This window comes from Myxocyprinus asiaticus, chromosome 11 (genome assembly GCF_019703515.2).
Source record: "Myxocyprinus asiaticus isolate MX2 ecotype Aquarium Trade chromosome 11, UBuf_Myxa_2, whole genome shotgun sequence".
Lineage (NCBI taxonomy): Eukaryota > Metazoa > Chordata > Actinopteri > Cypriniformes > Catostomidae > Myxocyprinus > Myxocyprinus asiaticus.
In genome coordinates this window covers 18,210,286-18,228,413 of record NC_059354.1, presented here as the reverse complement: position 1 = coordinate 18,228,413, position 18,128 = coordinate 18,210,286, and the positions used below count along the sequence as shown (strand labels likewise).

Here is an 18,128-nt window from a genome sequence, read left to right as displayed (position 1 = left end):
CCTTGACTAAGGTAACAGTTTATAGTTTTGATAATGGTTTTGTTCTGAGACAAATTAAACATGCACACACTTCGTTTTAAACTGTTGGAGATGATCTCTTATAGATTTAAGATTATGACAGAAGGCCAAGTGAAGATAAATCTCTGATATTTAATAATAAGTTATCAATGAAACTCTTGTTATCTCCCTTTTAAAGTTACTAAAATGACTGTTATTTCATTATAATATTCTTTGCTCATTCTCTGTTCAAATTATTCTGTGGCGACCAGCTGAATGGCTGAGTATTGTACTAATGTTTTGAGAGGGGGTCACATTCTGCTTGCATCCCATAGTGTTTGTCTGCAGGACTTTGAACAGAGGAGGTTCTTCTGAAGGAGTCTGAGCTCAACCTTGACCTCAGACCCGTGTGTGTTAACAGTGATAAATGAGCAGAGTATCAGTGGAGTGTCACTTTCTCCACGCTTCACTGATCTCTGCCTATAGCTCACACATGCCTCCTGATCTTTCTTGACCCCTGCTTTGCCATGGAAGCCATACAAAGCTTGTTAAATAAAACATGTGATGGGGTCTCATGTACTTCTGTACTATGCAGTTTTTATGAACCAGACCCTGGGCTACATGCTGGGAGCTCCGTAAGAATAAAGTCTCACTTGTGGTTTGAGATGTTAAAGGGATAATTCACACACATATGAAAACTCTCATATTTCACTACTGTATAGTCTAAGTCATCTGAAGCCATACAAATTAATATTTAGGTCATTATTCACTGATAATTTTCCCCCTTCAGTGAGCTGTTAACTGAAGAACTGCTGTTAACTTGAAAGCTTCAGCCCCCATTCATTGTAATTGCATGTAAAAGAGCAACCAGTGCAATCTACTATATATTGAATAATTGAATTTGGACAGAGAGACAAGATGCTCAGGGCCACACCAGAAGTCATTTCTGTAAATGCATGGAGCAGATTAGAACTGTAGTATATGCATTAAATCTAGCATTAAAATGTTGCCAATGTAAGCAATTATGGAAAATACAAATGGTGCTTATTTTGAACTGATGTAAATGTGGCACCGGAATAGTAAGAGAGAAATCATTTGGTGCTCTACATTCTGAATGACACATACAGATCACTAATAATAAGCATGCAAATTCATGGCTTTCACATACACCATTAACTGGTATGAACGCTGAGGACATCCACAAGGAGAACCTGAGCCGACTTTTTGTTGCAAGATGGTTCCTATGTCCTATCAATGTGTTATTGAGAATCCTATTATCTGTGCAGTCTGGCATTGAAGACGAACATGCTAACAAGCAGGAAAATATCATTCCTGCCTACACCCATAACACTATTAAAAATAAAAAACAAGGTCTGTTCATATTTTCATTTTGAAACCCAATTGCCTTAAGCTTTTCCACTGCATTTAAAAACTGCATTTCCACTGAATCTATGGGGACACCCTTATAGCGCATGCATTCAAGCACCGCCACTTACGGTAAGTTTGTACCCAAAGTGGGTCAATGATGTTGAGGTCTGGGGACTTAAGAGACCACTGCTGTACCTTTAAGGATTATTATTCAGAGAAACCTGGATTTGAGTTGAAGTTACCTTTGTTTTCTTTCTATGCATCTTGCCAAATTTTCTTGCCTAAGGTGTTAGGGTTGACATTTTTCTTTGATCTACCAAATCTTGGCATGGTCTCTACAGACCTTGTACTTTTGCATTTGATTTTTAACACTGAAAAAGTGCTGATTTTCATTTTCATATCTTGAGATATCTTTTTATAACCCTCACAGTTACTGAATCTCAACATCCTTGAGCCATTTAGTACGTAAAACTCAAATGTGAAGTTCAAAGAAGGCAACCGAAGAACTTACAGGACCTGGAGGCTTTTTGTGTAGATGAATTCCCACTCATGACAAACCAGGGACTACACAACTATTACAAAAGGCTGCAAACAGTCATTGATGCTCAAGGAGTGAACATGTGTTAATAAAACCTAAGGGCATGTATTCTTAAAAGACACTTTGTGTAATTTCTGTTACATGTAAATGTCTGTTTTGTTAAATAGCTACTTTAATTTAATTAATTAATTAATTAATTTTCTTTATTTATCACACATTATACATTTGCACATATACAGTGAAATTCTTCTTTTTCACATATCCCAGTTAGGCTGGGGTCAGAGGCAGTTCAGGGCAGTTCTATATAAAAATGCTACTTTTATAATCCCTCTTATTTTAAAAACTGATAAACATCTTACAAATCCTGCAAGAGATTTGAGCAGAACTATAAGCCTAAATTGCATTAAGATATTCTGAATTAACAGAACAAAGCACAGAGAAAACATGTTGACACACCTGATATATATATACTGTATATATATATATATATATATATATATATATATATATATATATATATATATATATATATTTTCTGACCTGCATTCCTTCGCTTTCTTGCTCATTGTGATTTGAAAACAGGATTTCCTCCAGACACAAAGGACTAACAGAGGGCCACACTGATTAAACAGGGTGAATGGCTCCTTTACGGACATTCCTGCTATTCATACCAAAGGTCTTTCTCTATCTGTTAGAAACTATAGATCAGTCACACTGTACCTGCATGAGCTCACACAATTGGAGACATTTACAGGGAAACGTTTATCTCTCTCAGACATTTGGCAAATCATTAAGAATGTAAAAAGAATATATATATTTAAAAAAAAAAGGAAAATGAAAGGAATTTTAATCTAATTTAGGTATTAAAGGGATGGTTCAACAAAATTGTTTTAATTCTGTTGTCATTTATTCACCCTCATGCCATTCAGTATCTGTATTCTTCAAAATTCTTCTGCGGAACACAAAAGAAGATATTTTAAAGAATGTTCATGCTACTGTTTTCCATGAAAAAATATAGTGACCAGAGGCTGCAAAGCTTGAAAAAGGATAAAAAACAAACAAAAAACCACCTTAAATGTGATCTTCTGAAGACCGAATAAAAAAAACAAAACTTTATTGTCCCCTTGGCATCACTGATGCCAAACCTGTGTGACATACATCGACATGCAGAGGTGGGTAGTAACGCGCTACATTTACACCGTTACATTTACTTGAGTACATTTTTGGAGAAAATATACTTTTAAGAGTAGGTTTAATAGTGGGTACTTTTTACTCTTACTAAAGTAAATTTCTAGAAAATTTTGTACATTTACTTCGTTACAATAGGCAACGTTCCTTTCGTTACATTACTGGTTTAATTAAATACGTTTTAATAAATGCATAATTTATTTAGAGATTTTTTTAAATTTTTGATTTGCATTAAGTGTAAATGCCTTTTGCTCTGCCTATTGCATGCATGACTACTAGAGCGCATCTCTGCGCATGCACACTGCACAGAACTTTGCGTTTGACAGATGCTGCGTGTTTTTCTCATGGACAACAAAGAACAAACTCTGAATTTTAATAAGCCTAACACGCTTCCAAATACAGAGATAATGTGCAGTTTACACTTTACAGAAATAATTATCTAAATTAGGGCTGTCAGAAAATTTTTTTTTTTTAATCACGATTAATCTCAGAATTTTTCATAGTTAATCACGATTAATCTCAGATTTTAAAAGTTGTAAAATTTGACTCTGTATATATACTTATTTCCTGTCATAAGGCATTTATTTGTTCTTCGGAAAGAATAACACAATAGAACAAATCAATACAGTATGAAACAATAATGCTTTATTAACATTTTCCAAACTCCATAGTATAAAGACAGAAATTCACTAAAATAGCTCCAATTTGAGTAACATTAAACATTTCCCAAAGTCTAAGTGGGATGTTGACTGATTGAACGAACTAGTATTCATTGCAATGCGTGTTAAACCTAATATTTAATAAGAAAATATAACTTAATATTAATCAGTCGGCAGGCTGTCTTTTCACTTTAGATATGTGATGCCCATGATTCGTGTCAGGGCATCAAGCGCTGCATTGAACTCCATATGAAAGCGCATCTTGTTCTGCTTTTAGCGGTAGCACTTCCAATGTAAAGGTAATTCATCCAAACTGTCCGGTGATCATTAGCTGACACTTCAATAGCTCGTGGCAACGGGTACAAAGTTGAAATTATATTACATTTGAGCAGAGCGTCAACAGGGAGAAAAATTAGCTGCACAGCGGGCTTGTAAGAATTGACATGCATATGTGGTAAAATGCTGACTTAAAAAAGACTCGTGAAGGACTTCAGTGAAGTGAAGTCCCTTCAGCATTAGTTTTATAAGAGGTTCATTGACTTCACTTGATCATTGACACAGACTCTCTGTTGTGTGTTTGAGTGTAATGTCCCCTCTAAACACATTGCAAGGGTTCCACCCTCTAACAGTGTTTACAACTCACACGGAGCTGAACAAAATGCCAGAATCTAATTGTCCCTCTTACCTCTCCGTAGTCGGTTGTGAAGATGAGGGTTCGGTCATCACAACAGCTGACGGTGGAGGGCAAGAGCTGCTCCTGGTCTCGAACCCACACACGAGCTCCCTGAAAAATAGACAGAGATCACATGAGATAGACACTAACTTCAGCAAACTAATCAGAAAAGCCAGATAATAGCTTAAGAAGGACATAAAGTTCAGTTTAAACTTAAAGGAGTCAAGGTTTTGCTTGAAAGCATTTTTGGTAGAAGATGTACACCATTTGGGCCTTTCTCCATTGACGGCCAATCAAAAGAAGCCATGTATTTTGACGATTTTTCTTTTTTTCTTTTTTTTTTTTTCAAGCTACAAAAAATGCTTGCTATGTTCCTCAAATGTAAGTCACTTTAGATAAAAGCATCTGCTAAATTACTGAATGTAAATGTACATACACTGCCATTCAAAAGTTTGGAATCATCATGATATTTTAGGTTTTTGAAAGAAAATGATTATTTTCTTCACTGAGGATGCTTTAAATTGATTAAGAGTTACAGTAAAGGCATGTATAATGTTGCAAATGACTATTTTGGTTTAAATAGATGCTTTATTCTTTAAACTTTGTTCATCCATAAATCCTCTACTTGCAGCAATGACCCCTTATGCATTCTAGCAGTCAATGTACACTGCCAATGAACAGGAATAGTAAGTACTTCTACAAAGTGCTGAGAACAGAACATAATTATACAGGGAGGATACCAGAGAACAATTTCAATTGATCCATGGAAGACTGACAGAAGTTGGCAGGGTTGCCCAAAGCAAGCAGTTATCTTAACCACAGCCCAACCCTTAAACCCCATTATGATCTCCTAGCTCTCTGTCTCTATCCTGCACCATCATTAAACTACCACAGCTATTTTGTCTGGCTACTCATTCATTTCACAGACATACAGTGGTGCATTTGACTAGGTGAAAGCTCCCTCCCAATGAGTCTAAAAGCACATTGTGGGTATACGGGCAGCACAGAACACTATTGATGCCTACAGCACATGCTGAAAACCAAAGACTTTTGAGAGCACCAAACCCTGTACTTGTCTGTGTTTAAAAAGAGATGGCTGTTTTTCATGTCAGTGTTAATAAAAAAAAATGCTGTTTCCTCATGCAAAACTCAATGCCATGATGCCAGAGTGCTTTGGGTGGTTGCTTACTGTTCCAAGTAAAAAGAGCCCACCCACAAGTTACTATGATATGTTGATTACTAGATATGGCTCGGGTCCCTCCTTTAATGTACATGTTTTATCAGGTGAAAATCAAAAGTCTGGTCACTTAGAAAGGTAACAGCACACATTTCCTCAACAAGTATGATTTGAGGTATCATACATGTCCACAGCACAAATATTGTGGTATAAGTTACCCACCAAAGCTAAATACTTAAGATGAGGAGCTTGTTCCAATCGCCAAACCAAAGTACAACAGTAAAATCCACCACTAATAAATTCCTGCCAGGAACCAATGCCCTTCCTTGTCCACATTAGTCCAGAGTCTCATTCCCGAACAAAACCCCAGAAGCTACGGCTTAACCCACACATTACTTCCTGTTTTCAGTTTATAATTAAAACAGCTGCAATGATAGGGTGGTCTAGCTATGCTTTTGTCTATTTGTGTGGCAGCCCTTAAACAAAGTCACCGACTTCCATGTTTTTAATCGGAAGGTCAAGAATGCAGAAATGGAGATGCAAAACAGGAAAACACACGTCTGGCTGTTAAGACCAGTAGTCACTTCCGGCTGTTGTGAGCCATGTGTGCTCTAGTGCGGTCCTGAATACATCTTGAATATGTTCATCATTGAAGCAAAGCCAAAAAAAGGTCATGCAAATGTAACGTTTTTTGGGACAGTGCGAACATGACAGTTCCATTCGCAACATTATAAAAACAATAGAAGCCAACAGAATGTTTGTAATGTTGCTGTTTGTTGAGGCAGTGTGAACCAGAGTTTACACTGACAGGCATAAGTCCTCACAGTGCAAGCATTCAGACGACCAATGGAGTGTTGAGAGAGTAGTTTGTCCAACAGCACATGAGAACCAAAAGATCAATGGGAGCGGCTTCCACCAGGAAACCCAAGCCCCAAGGTCAGAGCTTAGGGATATCAATCCTCATCAACTATTAATAACGAGCTGTGCAACAGCCACGACATGTGCAACAGCACTGGGTCCTGTCGGCAGCCTGTGCAGGCACACACACAATATATATCCACTCTTTCCAAAACACACTGTATGATCACAGACACATGATACTGGAAAAGAGTATTGGTTATTATAAGGCTAGACACATTCAAGGTTTCAAGTGGTGTGTTAACACCAGGGGCATCGCTAGACCTGGGCTGAAGGGGGTGTAGCCCCAAATCTTTTCAGGAAAACCTTCAATGCTGTAGAGGCACAAATGGGTCATAAATAGACAATACTTACAATACTACACTTGCATGTACAACCCCAATTCTGAAAAAGTTGGAACAGTTTAGAAAATGCAAATTTCTAAATTCTGTGTTATATTGAAAGCACTACAACAACACATTATTTTATGTTTTACCTTGTGAATTTCAATGGAGTTTTATAAACTAGGTTCAGGAGGAGCAAGATAATTTAATCCGACCATAAACAGCCACTTACCTCTTACATGGCGTCGAGTCTTCCGGCATTCACCTACATCAGAACAGCTCTTCCATCCAAACAACCTCGTTATTCAACAGAAGCTGCCACAGCAGCCCATTTGTTTTTGCAGTATTGACTGCTACCACATTAAGTGTTATATTTTTACTGTCTTTCTTTCTATGCTCCAATCGCCAAAGCAGTTTATAGCATAAAGTTGCTTCCACAAACTAGCTGTTTAGGCACTGTATACATGTGAAACAGCTCCCTACGACTGCTCATATGTTCTCCTATCTATATTTCCCACCCAGAGCGGCCAACTGCGTGAAGCTGCTTCCGCAAACTGGCTGTTTAGGCACTGTATACATGTGAAACAGCTCCCTACGACTGCTCATATGTTCTCCTATCTAATTTTCCCACCTGGAGTGGTCGACTGCGTGAAGCTGCATCAGCAAACTGGCTGCTTCGGCTCTGTATACATTTCAAACAGCTCTTCACGACTGTTCATATGTTCTCTTATCTAATCTTTCCAACCGGAGAGGTCCATCGCGTAAGCCTGCCTCCATGAACGGGTGCGGCTCATGCCTCTCAAGTTCTATTACAGCTTAATTTGAATGCGAGGGAAGCAAAAGATGAACTATTTAATTCAGTCATCATTCCAGTGCTCCCCAGTGTTTCAATATAGTTCTCCCACACAGGTGATTCCTGTCAGCCTCATTACCTCGCCACGCAGCTCGTTTAGGGCTCTGTACATGACATGAGCCGAATTCATCTCCGCAAGAGGCGGATCATGTGCCGCGTCCCAACTCATTCATAATCATTCCGCAAACTCGTCTCACCTCTCAGCATTCGAGCTTGCTTCGCCGTGCAGCCCCGATAACACGAAGCAAGTGGCGCTACAAACTTCTACTCATCTCAACACTATAACATCACGTTCCCTCCTCCTGTCAGGACAAATGCTTCACGCAGGTAAAATCAATCTATTATTTTATTTTTACAGACAGTCTTTTCTACTTCTGCCCAAATCATTGGATTACAAACTTTTTATTTACAAGCTTTACCATACAACTTAATTGCTGCATGATTTTTTAAAAGCGCTCAACAATCTGTCATAATTTTAAGCTCCACCCAAGTTCAAATCAACACAGAACAATTCAGCTTGGCACCTTGCTTTATACTCCAATATTTCAATTTTCTGTAGAATTTATTACAAGCCATCTTTATATACAAGTAGTTTTATTTCACCACACTATTGCAAACGGTGCTCTTAAAATATCTATTAAATCCAACTCTCAGGCACAAACTTCTACGATTTCATACGCCCTCGTCAAAACGAAACGAAACACCCCGTGCCAATAATATAGAGTTATGAAATGGCTCGCATTACGTCGGAAACAATCTACAAGCTCCAAACCATACGCTTAAGTTAACAAACATCAGACTACGGTATTCATCCGGGCACTCAGTTTCAGGTGCCTTCTAGTTTCATGACAAACCAACTTTAAATGACATTGTTCGTATGCACATGCAAGCATATTTCCTGACATTGTTTCACATCTGTTCCCGACATTTAATCTAGCAAACAATTACGTTCAGGTGTCCGCAGATGCCACGTTTACCACATTTTCATGTTTTCTATTGGCTCAACACATCCCTAAGCAGCACAAATATGCTGTCCAGATGCCGCAACTGCGGCATCTTTCAGGCCATGCGACTAAACCTCCCACTACACCGCAAACAGTGCAATGCACAGTCCAAGTGCCTCAACTGCGGCGTCTTTCGGGCTATGCAACCAAACCTCCTACCGCACTGCAACAGTGCTAATACACTGTTCAAGTGCTGCAACCGTGGCGTCTTTAGGGCCATACGACAAACTCCCACTACACGGCAAACAGCGCTAACGTGCCGTCCAGGTGCCGCAACCGTTCAGGTGCCGCAACCATTCATCACAACCGCGGCATGTCTTTCAGACCATGCATCTCAGCCTCCATGGCTCCATAACACATATTATGCCAGTCATACCAAACGAACCATCACCCACTTAGCAAGTGACAACAATCAGTCTGTTCCCTAAACAGTTCTCCATAAGCCTGCAGCTCCGCATCAATCAATTTCATTCAAACATAGCCTACCATACGCCCTCACATAGAATGCCTTGCTCAACCCATTCATACAGCAGAGTGAGTTCTTGCTTATTTGCAGCGTAAACTTTTCATACAAAAACATGGGCTCTTCTTGTTAAATGCTGCGCGAGTCCGCACTCGAGGATTCATCCCGTTCATCCTATCATCGAATGCTGTGCAGGCCCACATCTGCGGATCCAGCCGCTCGTAACTTCGGGAGCATAAACATTCTCACATGAATCGTATGCTCTCCCATTGAACGCTCTGCTGTCCCGTGCCCGAGGATTCAGCCCATTCACATCACAAATGCCACGTAAGCATGTATCCTGACATTGCCTCGATATGTTCCAGAAGCCTTAGTTTTTCCATGCAACCTGTTTTCTCTGCCAACATCTAACCCTCTACGCCTTCCTATCTTTGGGCCTCTAGAGCAGATATCCACATGAGGCTGCCTCCGCTGGAGAACCCCGTTCCAGACCCATTCCCCTTTTAATTTTATCCCCCTCCCTTCTACCATTTTAATCTTTCCCACTCCGGAACCGTTCCCTGCGTGACGCCGCCTCCGTAAGTGAACTTCGTCCCAAATCCCTCCTCAGCTAACCATAATTAAAACAGAACACATTGCTGACACTTCTCATTTTTTCTTTCAGAGGTCCAGAGCCTTGGCTCTTGAAGCGAACCCAAAACCAACCCCAGTTCCTCCCCGTTCAGAACTGAAATTCCTAGAAATCACCCTCTCATTTTCCTTCTCCACGCCCCCCAAGACTCCATTCTTCAAGCCATTTCCCCCCAAACCCTACAAACATATCGGACAGCTTGGAAATGCTTCAAATATTTCCACCTAAATTACAATCTAATATTTCTCAATTTTTCTCTCCTCTCTGTATCCTCCTTCACCTCACAACTCAACAAAACCAAAAAACCTTCGCCCCGGTACTATTAAAGGATACCTAAGCAGCATCCATTTCTTCCACAAATGTATTTTTGGGAAATAATAAAAAATATAAAAAATTCCCCCACAATAAGCCATCCCCAGGTCTCACTCCTCGTCAAGGGCATTCACAATCCCAACCCACCAGAACTGATTCTAGGCTACCCCTCACCATCGACCAGCTCATCCGATGTCCAAATACCCTCCACAAGGGCTACATATCTCCAAACACCTCAAAAACACTAGACGCAATGTTTATCCCCACCTTCTTTGGCTTCTTCCGATGTTCAGAACTCACTACCACAGCAAAAATTTACCCAAGAATTCATCCCACCATTTCGGACCTCCATATCATAGACCACGAGACAATCAAATACCTTATCAAACAGAGTAAAACAGATAAGACCAAAAGAGGGCATACAATTTTCATTTTCAACCTGCCCACTCCCATCCAGCCCTTTTTCAATCGCTAGCACTTTACCTCCACTACAGAGGTGCACAGTCCAAAAACCCTCTCGACCCACTCTTCATAGATGACAAAAACCAAGCAGTTTCCCGGTTCTGGCTCCAAAAACATCTCAAATCCCGTTCTGATTAAATCCGGCATCTCTGAAAAAACTATTTTCAAGCCATTCCTTCCACATTGGTGCCGCAACCACCACAGCCCAAAAAGGCCTGCCTGAGCTTCAGATTCGTTTACTAGGCCGTTGGTCATCCAACACTTACCTTAGCTACATTCATACCAACCGTTTTCACATAAAAAATGCTCAAAAAGCCCTCATTAGCTAACCACAATTCTTTCAAGATCAGGGTCAGGGGCACGCATGCCTTATCCTTGTCAGACCACCAGGCCGGCCTCTCCGGCCAGCCCAGAAGCCCCCATCTCATATTGCTGGACAGGACTGCCTAAAAACTCAAGGGCACTCCCTTCCAAAGTGCAGCATGGGGTTCACCCATTTTGAATGTGTGAGAGCTCACTCTTCTTTATTCATATCATGGGCTCCCCCTTCGAGGCATAGCGAGGACTCCCCAGTTTTGGATGCAGTGAGGGCCCCCACATTGTGTCTGGAGGGGGGGCCAGGTCACTTCCGTTCGAAGCGATCCTACCAAACCACAGGGGTCGGACGTTGCAGATCCCTCCAACACAATCATGCCAAGGGCTCTCCCCATTCGATCTGCGGTAAATGATTCCCTGTCCGAACGCAGCGTGAGCCTTTCATGTTCATTTGTATCGAGGGCCCTTCTCGTTCGGCCGCAGCTGGGCTTGCCTGCCGAGTCTTCTTCTAAGGGGCTCGCACCATTCGCCACAGGCCCACCTGTCAGACAACCTGGAGGGAGACTTAAGGTCAATCTGGGTGGTTAGGATTCATGTCTCCGTCACCTTTTCTGAGCTTGCTTTTCCACTGCAGTTTAGTGCCGCCTCAACGTGGGTGGGATTATAGGCTGATTGTCATAGCTGCCCCACCTCTACTGCCGTGACATCATCTTAAACGCGACTGTGGCAGCGGGGGCGTGGTCAAGCATCTCTCCGGAGAGAGAGAAAGCCGAAACCTGGGAGGACTCTACGGGACGACCTCCATCCATCTTCGACTCAAACTTCAATTCCCAGGTTTCGGCACCAGTGTAAAAGATGAGGCGAGAAGCAGTTTTCCTTCTTTAGGTGAGGCTTTATTTTTCCTCTTCGCCACACCACTTTACAGTTTTCGTTTTAAGCACTAAGCTAAACACTATCACACACTGCTTTCACAAATAGACTTTCACTACTAAAAATCCTTGCTCTGGCTCGGCTCTGTCGTGTCCAGTCTCTCTCCCCGACTAAGTGCTGTGTCGCTCTATTTATGCCGCTCTCCCCGTGCTCACTGAAATTAGAGACAGGTGTTAGACATAATTTAGCTCAGGTGTAAGCGCCCTTACCGCTTTCTCTCTCTCCGGAGAGATGCTTGACCACGCCCCCGCTGCCACAGCGACACAAACATTACTGACCATAAACAATAACACGACTGCTAGCTGTTAGCTACTAGCTCATTTTGCTGCATAAAGCAGTTGTTGCATGGTGATTTTACACAAGTGTAACAGTTAATTGGCCTGGTTGTTTTAGAAGCAAGCTTTCCAGTAGGTGGTCAACTAAATAAAGTGAAGCTTTCAAGCAGAATATAGAGTTAACATAACAAAACGTACCATCCTCCATCGTGGACTCCAACAACACCGTGGCCGAGTCCAGGGCACTCTCCCTCCCATTGCTTGCCGATCTATTGCCATAGATTGCGTCCATTTGGTCAAACCACTTCCACTTTCTTCTGTTTGAACCACTCAGGCCGTTGTGGTCCTTGATGGTTCTGTAGTCACTTTTAAGTTTTTTTAACTTTTCCCTACACTTTTGGTCGGTCAGGTGGTAGTTGTGTGCAGCCAACAGCTGAGACACTTCCTGAAAGACTTTTTCGTTTCGCGTCGCTTCGTTCATCGCTAACAAGAGGAATGTCTGCACCTCGTTTATTGACCACGGCGTGGTTTTGCGCACAGCCATTTCTTTTTACAATTCGAAAGTCGCGTGAACAAACGATACTGCTATCGCTGTTGCTAAATTTAAAACTAGCGGGTTGATGTCCCGTGTCGCAAATACAGTAACACTGGTAGTGACGATTCTCTCTGACCAATCAGTCATCTGCAGGGTTTTGATGTCACATTTAGTATCGGCTCAGCTCGCTTGGAACCTCGACCGAGGTGGTACAAAAAAAGTACCAGGTACCAGGTACTATCCACAGTGGAAAACCCCCAAAAAGCGAGCAAAGTCGAGTCGAGTCGAGCTGTACCGTGCAGTGAAAAAGCCCCATAAGTCCAGGGGGGGATTTGAGCTCAGGTCAAGCCTCGAACTTCGAGCCCTTTGCCCAGTCCATCAAGCCACACATATTTACACTATCCTCTAAGCAGGATTGCATTAACTAGTGAACTACTTAATTGTTATTTTGAAAATATAGACTCATTTCAAATCAGATGATTGCAACACACTCTAAAAAATTTGGGACAGTCGAGTGTAACATCACCATTTCTTCTAATAACACTTATTAAGCATTAGGATACTGAAGGAACAAGTTTATAAAGTTTAGCAAGTGGAATTTCCCCCCATTCATCCATTTTATGCAGATCTTCAGCTGTGCAATTGTACGGGCCCTCCATTGACATATTGTGTGCTTCATAATGCACCACACATTCTCAATTTGAGACAGATCAGGACTGCAGGCCGGTCAATCTAGCACCCACACTCTCATGTTGCTCCAAAATGTGTACATATCTTTCTGCATTATGATACCCTCACAGATGTGCAAGTTACCAATGCCATTGGCACTGACACACCCCATACCATGACAGACCTGATGCTAATAACAGCTTGGATGGTCCTTTTCCTCTTTGGCCCGGAGAACACAATGCCTGTTTTTTCCAAAAACTATTTGGAATGTGGAATCGTCAGATCACAAAACACAACATTCCACTGTTTTACTTTCCTTCTCAGAGAAGTCAGCAGCTTCTGGACAGTGTTGATGTATGGCTTCTGAATTACATAGTAAAGCCTTAACTTTATTGTCATAATATCCATTACAGACAGTGACATCTGAAGGATTCACATTCAGAAGTGGTTTTCCAGCAGGTCAATGCCAAACTACATACTGCCTGGATTACAAGTGCATGGCTGCGTAAACAGAGAGTGCGGGTGCTAGATTGGCCGGCCTTCAACTGTCTCCATTTGAGAACGTGTAGCACATTATGAAGCATACAATACAGCAGTATCTATAGCAATACTGTAAATGCAATGACAGCAGTGTTACCTGTGGTGGCATGGGGGACTGAAACAACACACAGCTAACAACATTTTCACATGATTGTGCCCACTCTCCCCATTGCAAATTAATTGTGACCTAGTAGGTAACTTTTTCTTATAAGCTCCCAGCACAATACTTCGCCACCACTCTAACTTCTGCTGCAATCTGTCTGTTAGGTAGAGGTATTTCATATGGTTAATAAAATATGAATTCCTGTTGACTGTATTATATAATTTACAATTAAAGAAACACCTTTTAGTGTCACTCTGTGGACATTTCACCTGGAAACTGGAGCTCAAACATGCCCATACTTTCAATAACACTTACAGCTTTGGCCATTCACAGTGCAATTAGTCTGAATGCATGCCGTCTGCAGCTGCAATTTTACTTGGTCTATTAAAAAAAGAAAGCATATTTCTCCCAGATTTGAACTTGCAATCTTTGTCACCCAATACCGGAAATAATATATTATAATAATCTAAATAAATTATAAAATAATCTATTTTTTCAGTTGATCTTTTATTTTATTCACTTTTTTGACCAAACCTTCATGGCAGCATTAATAACCAAATTAAAATTTCTCAAACAAATGGAACTCTGGTTTGAATGATTTACAATTATAGGTAGGTTTGCATTATTATAAGACACTTAAGGGCATAGCCCCGGATATCATTTATGTCAAGCGGCACCCATCTTCCAAACAATTATAAAAGCTTAAAAATAGACTGAAATGCCAAAGAGGTACATCCGTTTTAAACTAAGGCAGTTGAGATTATCATTTCTGGTAAGCATGTACTTAGAATATGCCATCTTCTTTTCTAAACTATTCCATACTGCATTGTATCCAACATCAACAGAGTATCTCTTTCAGGTTTCTTTAAAAAGCCTTGCTAAATATAGCTCTATTGCACATGGCCTTTGGGACTGAGTTAAAAGGGCTTTAATAAAATAAAATAAAATAAAAAGAGGGAGTGGGGATGCCGAAACTGTAGGCTAATGTGTCTCCCCATTGTTTGACAAGCAGAGGAAGACTATCAACAGCTAACAATCAACGTCTCTTGACATCTTCAATCATCACACACACATGTGACAAGACTTAACATGACTAAAAACCTCCATCAGTTAATGTGTTCCGTAAGCGTTCACTCCCCAAACAAAATCATCTTTAGATGACACAATACCTTTATTTACAGGAACACAAGTAAGGCAGCTAAAGATTTCAGCTGAAATCATGAATCAGATCTGTGACTTGCACGAAAGGAAATCAACTTAAGCACAAGGCACGGAAAAGCCGTTTCACGTGACGTGATTGAGAGAACTGAGGATCTACAGATTTAAGAAGATCGAGATGCAGTTGTTACATAATTTAAAATTACAGCATTTGGGCTTTATGGCACATGGTGCTGTGCTTCAATTACTTTTCTTTGGGGATGATAGATTAAATGAAGTAGACTCAGATCCTTTGCAACAGAGCTGACAAATAAATGCAAAAGTGGTGGGATTACCCTGTCTTTATTTGATTTAAATAATAAATAACAAAAGATACTATAAGACTATGCAAGCTAAATGAAAACCATACCAATAAATCTATGACAGTCTGTCACAAATTCAGGCTGCCACAAAATCTTCCATATTAAAATTGATAATCCAACACTATTTACTATGAATGAACGGGTATTAAGGGCACTGGGAAACATTACTTGTTATAAAATAATTGCTATAAGCATCCTGGCGTGGGCAAAACCTACAGTATGTTTTGTCTCATGTAGACATCTTTGGCTCAAATTACTGAAATCTAACATTATGTGGTGGTACAATGAGGACAAACTTTCCTGGAATTTTTCTCGGGGTAATCTTGATGTTTCCTGAAAACATCAATCAATTAATTTGTGGGTTTTTTAAACCACTAACCCTAAGTATTTAACTATGTTGGAAACTCGTCCCTCACTGTTTGAGACTGAAACAGACTTTTCTAAGTAATCAGATTGAAACTGGTGAAAAAAATGTCCCCAGCCATATAGGGATCAGAATTTAAGAAACTTGGAGGTGAGTTCTTTTGATTTGGGTAAGCAATTCCCTAGCAACAATCCAAAACACCCTAGAAACCAACTAGCTATGCCCTAGCAACCACCCATAATTCTGTAGTGACGTGCTAAAACTACTAAGAATACATTATCATTCATATATCAATGCCCTGGCAACCACTACAACACTGTAGCATTGTGTCGGCAAGTTTTTCTTGGGCAAGCACCACTTACATTTTCTTCAGAAAATTATTCTTTCAAATCAGCAGAGAAACATCCAAATAACAAATGTCTGTCTCTGCTCGAAGACACTCAATGTCAGGTAGCACCACTGAAAAACAAGCAGAATGGACTGAGATGTATTACAGTTGCATACAAGTATAGGCAAACCTATTGCACTACATTCTTCATATTTTTCAGAAAACATCAGCATAACCATGCCATCTTTTTTACATCATGCTGAAACACAAATGGAAGCATCCCTGGCAGGGATTTCTGTGTTTCATATTTATTTTGAGTGAAATCAAAGGTGCAGAAGAACTCTGTCTTAGAATTTTCCCACTGTAGTGGCAACGTTTGAGACCAGACATGTTTCCACTGGCACTGCCGGAAACCGCAATACCCTCTGTATGATGTCATAGATTATGTGGTGAGGTTAAAAGATTTTCCAGAAGAGAGCTCCATGATGTGTGCCTCTGAACGGACAGCAGAGTAAACCTGCTTTGTGCACGGGCTGTATTGTATAGGTAACAGATGGTCACAGAAAAACAAACCTCCTCCTCCCATTCTCTTCTCCGCTTCCCTCATTTCTTCCCCTCCTCCCTCTGCCTTTCCATCACCTCGGCCGTCTCAAAGCAGACTGATCATGCTCGGGTCCCAGAGGGCACCCGAGTGGAAATCCCTCAACAAAGGCCAGCTGGACAACTCTGAGGCAGAATTTTGTCTGTCAAACTGCAGCACACGTGCAAACACAATCCCTTGTATCATTCTCTTAGGTATGAATCAGTTTCTTTCAAAGTTCACAAAGTTGTCGCTTCTCTGGCACGTCAAGAGAAAATTTGAATCTGGCTTGTGTCATTTGCTTTCTTCAACATCACTTAGTATTCTTTCTATACTGTCACAGCCAATAAAAGTGGCAAATAGGTCCAAATCAACCATTATTTCTGATAACGCAGCACATAAGAGAAAATAGCTCTAGGTGCCCTTTTATGTAGAAAACACAGTCTAATTCGCTCTGTGACTCTGAACCCTCACAAAAGGCTACTATTACCTCTGTGTTTAACAGTGCCAAATTTGGAGGAAATTTGTTAATTAATGAGTCTGAAACATTAATGAGACTACACAGTGCAAGGTGGTGTGTTTCTTTCTCCTTGTGGCAGGAAGCCCAATATGAAGAGTATCATGTGATCCAATCAACTCAACAAAAGAAAACTAATCAACTTCCACAAAATTAGATGGTATTTGACTAATCGTCCAAAGACTGACTAAGGGATGACTGACTGGGATGACTGACTAAGCAAGAGACAGCCAAAACTGAGGAGCACGAGGAACTTTCAGTATTTCAGTTTGTTTGAGAAGACTAATAGAAGAACTCCAGGGGACTTTACCAATATTATAAAGATTCTTCTCCAAAGCAGCTGTTCACACTCTGTTTCAATGGTATTCCTGAACACTATTTAGATGTCAAACAGTAACACTTATTAAAATTATCATAACAATACTGAAACCTCAGCTGAACTCTGACTCTCCTTTTGTGCTGCTATGCAGATGTGAAGAGCACTCCACAGTTATACTGAAGAGTAAACTTTCTGGGAAAATACTGACTGCAGGATGAGACATCATGATAAAGCTTTTACGGTTTAATCTGTTAATCTCATGAAACTACACTTTTTTTTTGTTTGATTCTCTTAAAACAGACGTCTAGCAAAATTATGTTATTCATCAACCATGCATGGTATTAAATACAGAGATAGCAGTCTTTTCAAATGCCCATCATTAGGACTTCTGTATCTTCCATATTGTGCAATATGGCAGATGACAGTTCAAACCTAAACAAAAGATGTCTATGAAACTGCTCTTGTCTATATAAAGCCAGTCAGTGGCCTGAGAGCAGTAGGTTGAGTTGTTGCAGTGTGTCCAGTACAGGGATTTGACTTACAAAATATTGAGTGACTGGAATGAAG

The 18,128-nt window shown here is 40.6% G+C and overlaps 1 protein-coding gene across 1 annotated transcript in view; it reads right to left on the bottom strand.

Moving 5' to 3' along the window:
• LOC127447974 (unconventional myosin-X-like) overlaps positions 1 to 18,128 on the bottom strand; it is a 118,811-nt gene that overhangs the window by 81,373 nt on the left and 19,310 nt on the right. Inside the window, exon 2 of the mRNA XM_051710246.1 lies at positions 4,436 to 4,534. Within this exon, the coding sequence (XP_051566206.1) occupies positions 4,436 to 4,534 (99 nt within the window). The remainder of the gene's footprint in view (positions 1 to 4,435; positions 4,535 to 18,128) is intronic.